Source organism: Neopsephotus bourkii, unplaced genomic scaffold, assembly GCF_033783945.1.
Source record: "Neopsephotus bourkii isolate Nb327-2 ecotype Australia unplaced genomic scaffold, CSIRO-AGI_Nbou_v1 NB_659, whole genome shotgun sequence".
NCBI lineage: Eukaryota > Metazoa > Chordata > Aves > Psittaciformes > Psittacidae > Neopsephotus > Neopsephotus bourkii.
In genome coordinates this window covers 3,232,666-3,243,879 of record NW_026901158.1, presented here as the reverse complement: position 1 = coordinate 3,243,879, position 11,214 = coordinate 3,232,666, and the positions used below count along the sequence as shown (strand labels likewise).

At 41.7% G+C, this 11,214-nt stretch overlaps 1 protein-coding gene across 6 annotated transcripts in view; it reads right to left on the bottom strand.

The window, feature by feature from the left end:
* Positions 1 to 2,392: 2,392 nt before the first annotated feature.
* Positions 2,393 to 11,214, bottom strand: part of SCAI (suppressor of cancer cell invasion) — a 40,997-nt gene continuing 32,175 nt past the window's right edge. For all 6 annotated transcript variants that reach the window (XM_061352596.1, XM_061352595.1, XM_061352597.1 and 3 more), the window contains 4 exons: positions 7,255 to 7,327; positions 5,805 to 5,978; positions 5,502 to 5,602; positions 2,393 to 4,483 (listed from right to left, as the gene is read on the bottom strand). In XM_061352596.1, the coding sequence (XP_061208580.1) occupies positions 4,334 to 4,483; positions 5,502 to 5,602; positions 5,805 to 5,978; positions 7,255 to 7,327 (498 nt within the window). In that variant the 3' untranslated portion in view covers positions 2,393 to 4,333. The remainder of the gene's footprint in view (positions 4,484 to 5,501; positions 5,603 to 5,804; positions 5,979 to 7,254; positions 7,328 to 11,214) is intronic.

The window sequence follows — 11,214 nt, the reverse complement described above, 5'->3', positions numbered from 1 at the left end:
GTATATTAGATTGTCACTCTTGTTTGTAAGCTTATTCTTGCTGCTACAGCCTGCAGAGCTCCCTCAGTCCCAGGAGCAGCAGCAGCCACCACAGATGAGCCACCAATACTAAGCAGCCACGTAACATGGAATGGGCAGGACGGAACAAGGGCTCTGCCACAGCTATCAGTGGTGGTCTGTAGTCAGAGCAGTTACTGAAAGAGAATCTAACACAGGTAAAGCTTTTACAAAAGAAGCCTCAAGACAAGAAAGTTGTTCAGACAGATCCCAAGCTTTTTAGCTGTCCAGGAAAAGTAGACTTGAAGCACAGTTACAGCACAGGGAAGGTGGTGGGAAAGGAGAGGTGCTTCACAGCAGCATGCCAGGGGTGACCCTTGGAGCATCACTGTCATCCCATCCTTAGGGGGAAAGCCTGACCACAGCTACTGACCTTGTAGCTTTTGAAGATGATTTGGAGCCTGATTTCCTGTTCTCTCCATCTATTTCCTATGATCCTTAAAAAGACATCCCCCTAGGGAATAGTCATGAAAGGTTTAGTACGTCATGACTTGACAGATACTATTTTGCTGAGCTACCCAAACAAACCATCCTGGAAGTTCCCAAGAGAGCACTCCAGGGAGCGAGTCTGGTTTGCACAGCTCCCAGAAGTTACTGCTCCATTTAGCTTGCACATGAAGCAAAATGATGCATCTCAAGAGTAATTAAAAGCCAGAGCATTAAACCTCATAACCCTGTATTCCCATCATTGTTATTTTGAGAATTCAAAGGGGAAAAGACAAAGCAACAGCAGGAACTTTGGCTGGATGTTCTACAGCCACTTTGAGCAGGGGTACAAAGGAGGGGTTTGAACATGCCATGTGCAGTAAGTGGGGAGCCAGGCAGAAGTAGTGCAATAAGGACACCTTTGGTCCAGTTCACATTCTCTTCTCGATGTACTACATGCAGAATTCACCCCTTTAATTGCAGATTGCCTGGTGGTGGCAAGTCTTCTCCACCAACATAAGCAATAAAGATTATGTTACAGAGAAATGGGAAGCGAGACAAGAGGGAGGGATTTAGGCCTGAGAAGAAAAGAATTTGTTCTCTCCTCACTTAAAAATGGTTCAGGGTTTACTTTGCTTCCACACTGAGGACTGCTAGATATATAAACCAAATTTTTCTTCAGTACATATAAGCATACATTGAGAAGGTACCTACGAGCACAGCACATAGCACATAGTAGCACAAGTTTAGAACAACTTAGTAAGTTGAAACAAGACAAGCTTTTACTTGGAGGGGAAAATAACAGTATTTTCATCTTGAATGCAGTTGCTTTGGGTGGGAAGGGAGGGGATTGGCTCAAAATCCGAGATCAGATACTCATCCTATCTACAGCTAGAGGTTGTATCAGCTTTTTGCTTAGAAAGCACAATTTCATACTCCTACCGACACAACAGGAGTGAAATCTTAGTCTTTGAATATCCCTGCCAACAGCATCCCTTCTGAACAAAAGGTTAGTAGGTAAGAAGAGAATGAGGGACCTCAAGAACAAAGTTTTGATTTGGACAGTCATCACTGGTAAGTTTGACTTCTGAACTAATTTCAAAGGCCTTGTATTCTCCTCCTACATTCCAGCTTCTTCAGGTGTTTTTTTTTGCTTTTTAAGAAGTGCATTCTCCTCTGATTAGATCTACATTGGTAACAAGCAAACAGAACCTCCTATTAGGGCTGAAAAGTGGATTAGAAACCTCTCAGATCACAAGCAAGGACTCCTCAGCCCAGCTGAAATGAAGACTGGGTCTGCCAAGGCTCTCCCAGTCAGTGAACAAGCAACATGCCCCAGAGGTCATCAGCCAACACTAATGGAACCATCATCACTCCTATGCATAGACATAGCATACTCTGTTCCAGATATCTGGAACCAAAATGAGAACATCTTCATCAAAGCAAAAGCTAAAGCAAAACAAAAGCATTTAGTTGGAAGGCAGTGAGCTGGGGAAAACTAAATTCCCTTTTTCCATGCAAGCTGATCACTGCTGATGGAGCAGCAGGCAGGGCAATAGATAACCTGTCTCTCGCTGCTGCAATGAAGGATTTCTGTATCTTTAGCTTCTACATAAATTCCCATGTAACTGGGGACCTCCTACCACGAAGAAAGATCAGCTTCACAGTTAAGAATACATGAATCTTATCACTGTAATACATACAGGAGTACTCATTCCCCTGGGTAACTAAGGCCTGTACCTAAATGAACTATGAATTAATTTATGGTCCAAGAGTAAGTCCCTGGAAACAGCAAATTACAATGGCAGAAGAGCCATAATCTTTACTACAACCACAAATGATCTGCAACACCTTGTGGAATACACCCAAAGTGGCGTATGTGTGTATATATAAATTTTGTATATAGACATTGCAGTGTTTCATTCTTTTTAATACATATACAAGTACCTATACATATATACATATTTACAATTTACACCAGCCAGTAAATGTATGAGTATTGTACATATACACACAGACGCCTAGAACACACATGCACACACACAAACATACACTCTTCAAAATAAACTCCACATCCCAGGTAATGAAGTCCTGCCATAGTCCAAAGAAGAGCAGCACCAAGTGGTGGGGGCTCAATATACCAGCTTTGAGACTGCTTAGAACTAACACGAGCATTCACAGGGTATTTTACATTTGGGAAATTAAAGAATGGATGACAAAAGCTTCAGCCCAGCTACAAAGATCCTTCATGCAAACTCCCGAGCTACACTCCAGCAATTCTTGCTGTTCCATACTGTGCTTTCCTCAGCTGAATGGGGTCCACCAGTGCCCTTCACTATTCCTGCTGGCTAGATCGTACCTTGTGCTATGGCATTGCAAACAGGCCTACCCACAAATTCTGCACTTTTCCACCTAAAAAGAGAAGCATGGCTGGGGTTCAACTTACCCACTGGAAAAGCACTGATCAGGCTTGCCCTTTCACTTCTCTTCTAGCAGCCCATGGAACAGTGACAATAGACTTTTTCATTTAATAGTTTAAAATATTTCCCTTTCCTTCTCCTTGCTCACACCTTCACTGTCAGGAGTTGCAAGAGGTCCTCTAGCTCTGCAAGGCAGGCAGCACAGTGCAAATGAGTCAGCAAGCACTTTCCTAGCAGTCAAAACATACTTCTCCAGCTACTGTACAGAGCATACCCAAACTGAGCATCAGAGGCTGAGGGAGCCTGCAGTGCTGCCACTCATCATTACAGCCCCTCTGTCTGGTTCAGAGACAGGACTGAGATGCAAGGGCGGGCATGCAAAACATTAATAGGGCTTTATGGCAGCACCCACTTTGTTTGACCTGCACAAGGAGCATCAGCATCTCTTCCTGTGGCACAGGGATCCAGCACAAATGGGTCAGGTAAACAAGCAACAGGAAGGGCTCATGTTTGCACCGTATGGGACATTCCTTGAGCTCCTATGAGGTGCTGGTAACACTGAGGGAGCCACACATTCCATCCATATACTGAAAGGAGGGATACACCTGCTGGACATGTAAGAATTTCTATCTAACACCTCAAAATGAAGAATGGCCCCTCCGCTTGGAAAACTGTGGCAGCAATACAAATAGCAAGATGACCCATATACAGTGAGAAATGAGGGTTAGCTTTCTTGGGTTTGTAATCTGTTAATCTGCTAACCACCTGTCAGTGAAGCCGAGTGGAAACTGTGTTCTTGGCCAGGAGTACAAAGTTAATATATAAAATTGCTGTGTCAAATTTATAGGGAGCATTAAGTATCTTTACAACTGCAAACCCACTGCTCCAAATGCAATTTAATTGTCCACAGTTTTGTCTACTCACTTGCCTAAGACTGAAAAAATATATTTGTTATGAAGGACTCGTTTTATTGCTATTGTTGGTCTGCACTGCGTGGTTCCATCTTTACCATTTCAAATCCAGACTCTTTGGGGATAAAATATTGGTTTTCTATTGATTTTTTTCTTCCCAATTTCTTAAAATTGTATAAAAATAAAGGATTTCCACAAACGTGGCCTAAAGGTAACCAATAATAGTTCTATGCTTAGGATCAGCTGTTGGAAATGTGGTTGATAGCCACAAGACCAGAAATAAACCTCTAGTGATTCTTTAGTTTAACATTTAAAAGACATGAAAACTTCTGCTTATAAAATTGACCCCATACAGAATGGAACAGCTAAAACTAACAGCTGTCTATTATTACTCCTTAAAATAATGGTCCTAAATTGAAAAATAAAATCAAGTACTTCCTTTTATGATTTTCACATTATAAAACTGCACCATTCAAAATCTGTGGCCAGGGAAACCCCTTTGCAGTAAGACAGTTTCTTTTAATAGTCATCGAGGGTGTTTTCCAGGAAAACATTCCTAACATCCAGTATGGAAGCCAGCTCCAAAATGTGCTTTTGGAGGTGAGGGTTCTCCACCGTTTCATCTCTTGGCAGCTGAGGGTAAGATTCTGGGTAGTTTCGAGTCTCCTGCTAGATGACAGTGAAAACAAAGAGAGTCAGACATTCAAGCCATGTTTAGCATGCCAGATAGAGAGAAAAGACTCCAGCATTCCCAGTTTTCCCTTTCCATTGACTCAGAGGTGTCATAGTGGCAATTCAAATGACCATTCCTCTAAGATGGTTAATAATATGTTCACAGAAGCCTTGCAAGGAAGAAAACACCACAAAAGACAAAACGACTTCACATATACTTACCTCCTAGACTGGAGTTTATTTCTTGAAATTATAGACATCTAAATGAAGCTCCAGTGGGAGATTCATCTCATCCTAAACCAAATATCCAAGACACTGGGGGCAAATCTATCTCCATTATCAGAAGAGCTGCTTCTTTTCCCTGTATCAAAGTCCAGGTAGCTACCTTAGGTTTGGAAAGCTACTAGATGTCTGCAGTTAGACAAGATGAATACTGTACCTTTCTGTGCTTCAACTTCCATTTCTTTTCTGTAGTGTTTAAAATGGAGCAGGCAGTTTATGTGCCAACACTCATATATAAAATAGTGTAGATCCAGAAGCAGCCTTCACTGTTGGCACAGCATTAACCAACACGGAGGGGAAATACCATCTTCCTGCTTAGCTTATTTATTTACACTTCAAAGACCTTTCTAAATCCATTCACACTAGAAAACATTCAAGCAATAACATTCCACTCCACTTCCTCTTATGTTCCTGTTCTACACATTTTTAGTTGTGTAGAAATAATCTTGAATTATTAAGAGGAACATAAAGCTGGTCAGAGTGACATAAACGAATCAGAATGTGCCCGCTACTTCTGTAGAGGAGCAGGACTTCAGCAAGTCAAAGGCTTTGTGCCTTTGGAGAGATACAAAAGCACAGATTCAACACAAGCTGTAGGCATAGGTATGTGGGCATCAGTTATACTTCTGATGTCACAGTGATCTGCTTAGCCCTAAGACCCTTCCATCCTGAGGCAGTGCGGTTCTACATGCACTGGATTGTGGTTGTCAAAGGGACAGATATCCCTGCATACCCGGAAAATTTTGTGCATCCTCATAGTAGCCGAACAGAAGATAAATCTTGTTAGAAGCAAGCGAAGAAATTCATCCCCAAAAAACTGAAGAAAGGACTGATCTGTAGAGAAGACAAATTTAAAAAAAATCAACTTAGAAATGCTTAAAAAAATGAATTCAAAAAAGAAAAATTAAAAAAAAAAAAGAACAGAGAGAGATTTATGGGAAACCACTACAAATTCACGTGTGTTCCCCTTATTCCCTATTCTGTCCCTTGGAAAAGCAGAGCAAGGAAAACCAGCATGTGCTTAAGCAGTACATACCTATGGATCGGGAGTGGGTCAGCAGCTGGGCAATATCTCTGTTGATTTTCCTAAGGTAATCTTGACACTTCTCCCACAGTCCTCTGCGCATGCTTGATAATCCAGAGACAAACAGGAATGCCATTAAAGGATTGTTCAGAAAGAGTGTGAAGAGGCTGCCCCGCTGGGACTGATCTAAAAGAAATAAAGTAAATCAATAGACAAAGAGATGCATTTGGCACATGAAACAGGAAAGCTGTCCCTGCCACAGAATGAAGTCGCTCACCCACTAAATGCTGTAACAGAGGAGCTATGCCTCTGTGTTATCTACACCTTCTCCCCTCTTGTGGTAGATCTGCTGTCAAGATGATGCAGTGACTGGCAATAAAGGCTTACTGGAGAGATGCTCTCACACCAAGAGAAATGAGCTTTTTCTTGTGAATTGTGGGAGGCCTGTGTGTTCAGTTTGAGCACACAGCTTAAATACAATAATTGAAACAACTGATAGAAAATACCGACTATAAACCCTAGAGAGAAGTTATTAGACATAGGCATTCTTATTCCATTCAAAACTACAGGCAGTTGAACCTATAGACACCCTCCACAGCTGACATACTTGCCCTTTTGTTGGGCATCACAGTACCCTGAAGCTCATTTACTTCATGCACTTCAACATGCTACACAGGGGTCCAAGCTTCATCTCAATCAACCAGAAAGTCAAAAAGGCAATGTACACAAGAGCACGTGCCCGAACAGAAAGGCCACCTCCACCTCAGCAAGGATTACTGAGTTGTTTTGGTGCATCTTTTTTCAGGACTTGGGTATGGTTTCAAGTTGGTGTGTTTGGGATTATTTCATTACTAGAGTGCTTATTTTCTACTTAAGCTTCAGCCAAATAACAGGAATCGTTTCAAAACAAATGAGAAGCTTCTACTTCTTGCATGTTCTCTCATGATGCTGGCTGAAAGAGGCTAGGCCTTTGTACTTGTCTTTGTGATGGATAATAACCTTAACACAATGAATTCCAATTAGAAAGTCTCGAATGATTTCTGTTTTATAGTAGTCACAAAGACTTAAGCATATAATGTTTCATTGCCTGTTCCTACTGTAAATGCACCTTCTCAGGGCATACAAAGCCACTGACTTTGCTCACCTTCTGGGACTAACAGCTACCCAAAGTGCTAATAACCATGATAATCACCCCAGCACTGGCTGGCAATTTTCTAAGTCTCCATGTAGAGGAGACTTTGTCTCCCAGCACTTGTTGAAACCATCCGTAGAAATATCATTGTCAGGATGAATTATTTACCATAAACAGTAGCTAAACTTTATCATACTACTTCAGGGAACATTAATGTGATCTAGGGATTACATAGTGGTGAAAAGCTATCTTTTCCTGAAGAATCTAAGTTATATTTGTTTGGGATAGATATATGATGCGAATTGTTACGAAACGCAATACTGCACATACCTTGTAGTGCTTTTGGATACGCTGTTGGAGAAAGCAAGCACACCAATGGTTGTCCGAACAGGTTGGTGAAATTCTGTAACAGATAAGAATTTTGAAGTATTGATGGTCACTTTTCTTCTGAGTATTCAGCACGTTAAGGGTACAAACAAAGACTATTAATGACAGAGAAGACACTAATGCCCGTCACACATCTCAGTATCAGCAGTAAGGTTAACTTGACTTACTCATAAATCACACCACAGGAAGAATATAACCCATTACATCTTGAAGGAACTGCAGTTCTCTCATTTCACTGCCACTGAGAGCAGACACTAATTTCATGGAAATATGGCTTTCCATAGTAATATTACTTGGAAAAGAAAGAAAAATAAATCATGTTCTGCATTAGAAGTGAAAGCCGCTGGCTTTCAGGTCAAACCACATCTAGCATATTTCCTCAATACTAATGGAACTATCCACAGTCATTTCTTTCCCCTTTTCTTTCTAGCAGGGAGGAACTGTGTCTGATGAAACACAAGAGCCCAGTGGAGAAATGTTTTATAATAAATTTCCTTTAAAGCAAGCATGTCATAACCTTAACATCTGCTCTACTGAACCCTCATTTCACCGTACTCATTTCATGCACCTTCCACCAGCACCTTAAACACTGCACAAGACTTTCTCCATAAACCTCAAAGATACCGTTGGCCAGTTTCACATACGCTGACCTGATACAGTCCTACTGTGTATCTGTCTGGTAGGTATCCTGATTGGTAGTAATTACCACCAAGAAAACAAGACATTCACTTACACAACCTCATCAGCTGTCATTATGTCTCTCACCAAAACACCTTTCCTAAAACTGAAGGCTTGCAAAGCCATAGCAAATGTAAATGATCATGTTCACACCCTGCTAGAGCACACATGCAAACCATGCATCCAGAGCGCATAAGAGAGCACACGTCTCAGATTATAGTCTTACAACTGGCAAGTTGTAAATGCAAGGTGTATATCACCAGAACTATTTGCTTGTGTAGAGTCATTAAAAAGCTAACTTTTTTATTCCTTCTGGCTTCTGCTTAATTCAAATGGAACTTTCCCATCCAGGCAGTGTATTGCAATTAAATTAGATTAAATTCATTCACTGAAACTAAGCCTGCTAACTACTAAAGACAGTAACCTACTCTAATCAAAACATTTCCTATACCTGACAGAGTGCTGACTAGTCCTAAACCCCCTTCTTTTTCATTAAGGGCCCAAGGGAGATCTGTAATGCTAGATACTAAGGTTTATATCTAATGAAGAAAAAAAGACTATTACCATGAAGACAGTAACTGCAGGGCAGCCCTGTAATTAGTAAAACTGTGCTACAGCAAAACACCCTAGGAGTCACCCCAGGCAGTGCCAGCTTGAACTGAATACACTGAATACTGGCAGGTTACATGGATGCTTAGTATTCATGAGCAGATGCACATGTTTAATCCTGCCTCGTATCACCCAGTTAGAGACCAAAGCAGACTTTGCATCAGTAAAAACGACAATGCAATTACACCCTGTCTATAGCTATAAAGCAAAACCAAGGGTCACTCATGTATGTCAGGAAAGGTATTACTCACTGACAGTATCTGAGATCATTCTGGAGTCTGCAGAGGTAAGTCAACATAGCTAGCAAGTCCTGCAAAGGGGAGAAACTACACAGTTTAAACACAGACTGTGCTCTTTGGAAGACAACTGCTCATGCCAGTCGCTACATCTAAATTATAGACCCTGGAGAATAAAGCTCTCAAGCTCCCAGGTTCCTGTGTCAGCTCCTGCCCACACAGCTGCCTACCACAGCCCAAGCAAACAGCAGGATTCACTCACCATCCCCTCCTCTGCTCCTGGTTTCCACAGAAAACACTGTGGGCACACATGCAACAAAGACAGCCATGGCTTGGGGCAGAGGACAACAGGGTACACCAGAAAAACCGGCCCTGCATCCTAGATGTTGGGAAGAGCTCTAGGTAAGGACCTTTCAGTGCATGGACAACTCCAAAAAGGGTAAAACACACTTGTATTTCAAAATCAACTCTGTTTTACTTCAGCCCTCAAGACAACAGAAGCATTTCTGCTTTCTAAAGTGCATTTCATGTACATCTCTTTCCAAAAAAGAACTACCCATCAGCTCCGGAAGAAGTCACTTCACATGCAAGCTTTACTAAGCTGAGCATTTACACCACACCACTGACAAAGGCCTTGCATTCTTACTGGCTAGAGTTTTTGCCTTGGTTTAGATGTTTAAAGACTCTGCTTTTGACCATAATCATAGACAGACACAGCTACAGGAAGATATTGATTTAAAAATATTATTTCACCCACATACACAGTGGTAGCTTTCAAGAACACAGCCATATCCCATCTATATTTAAATGGAAGTGTTAAAAAAAAAATCAGGGCTTTAAGTAGATATGCTGGATTTGCAGTAATCTTCCACTTTCAGCTAAATATATAGGGGAGGAAGCTGTTCAAGTGCCGCTGATTTGACAAACTGGCAAGTCACTTCCTGGCAGGACTTACTTTCACTCTTCACCATTTAAGCCCTCCAGAGAGAGGGAGAGGATGAGAATGCATGCAGGAGAGCAGAAATGGGCTGTGGAAAAGGATGTGTGAGCAGTTGCTGTTCCTGCCAGTACTGCTAGCGGTGACATTTAAATGTCAGGATAGTTACTGTCCTATCGGAACAGATCAGAGCAGCCATGTGGAAAAAAGTCGGTAAATGCAATGACTTCACCTTCTCACACTGTTGCACAGAACCTCTGTCTGTGCCACTGTTTGAGTCTCCAAAGCCTCTCACAGCACACCCAGAAGATAGTCACAGGACAACACTATCAGTATATTCTGGTGACAAGGAACCAAGCACATAAGCACGCACAGAATGATGACAGACAGTTTACGAGGACTAGAAAACACTGAGATTGAGAGCTCTGCCATCTACCTTCAGCTGAAAACAAAACACCTAAACCCAGCCCCACACATCTATCTGCCTGGGTTCAGCAGCAATAGACTGTGAAGGTGAATGTGAGCTCTCAAATGCTGAACAGATCTTTTTAATAGGGGCCCATGCTCCTGCGTTTCTTCCCCCTGTTCATTCTCGTTTTAGATTCTTCACAGTTGGGCCCACATGATTCTGATCTGGGTCAGAGCTCCTAGCAGCCACTTCCATAATCCTGTTCTGAAATACTTCCAGAATTCACATTTCTATACTCCTTACAGACAGGCAGGTTTGGACTCCTCTCACACCAGCTGCTCAGTGTGCTTAACAGCTAGAGCACTGGCGTGCTTCACTTTCTATGTACTTCACATTCTCCTGATGGTCAGTTCACTGCAGAACAAGGAAAATAAATTGCTACCAAATCCTTATTTTCTCAGAAAGACAAGTAAATCACTCCAATTGTATTTGCCTCCCTTTAAGCAGGGACATGGATTTAATAAAAAGCAGATCTGCACCAAAATCTAGTGTGGTGAAGTTAAGTGCAGTAGTATTTTAAAAGCTCTTTGACATGCATTATAGTACAACAAACCAAAAACCCTATAGAGAGGCCAGATCATTTTTAAGACTGTCAGGTAAAAGTTCCCTGGCTCAATACAGCATTATCCTGAATCATCCTAATCACAGATTTGGCACCTCTCGTTGGCCAACAAGTGCCTTTAAAACAAATAACACAGACTCTGGAAACTGAACAAGGACCAAGTTCATCTGGCCACTAGACGTCCCTAGTCCTCCTCTGAAATTCAGCTGTGAACGTTCACTTTTCTCACTGCACATAATGGAGCTATAAAAAGGGAGACAGAAGGAAGTGGCACTTTCCCCAGATATAGCACACTCTTAACATCCCATTCACAAATGAAATAAATGTTGAAATGTTATCCAGATTCAACTGGCAACTGAGACTGAAAATGCCAGCTTCTGTATTACCCAAATTGCAGATTCCCAAAGGTGAT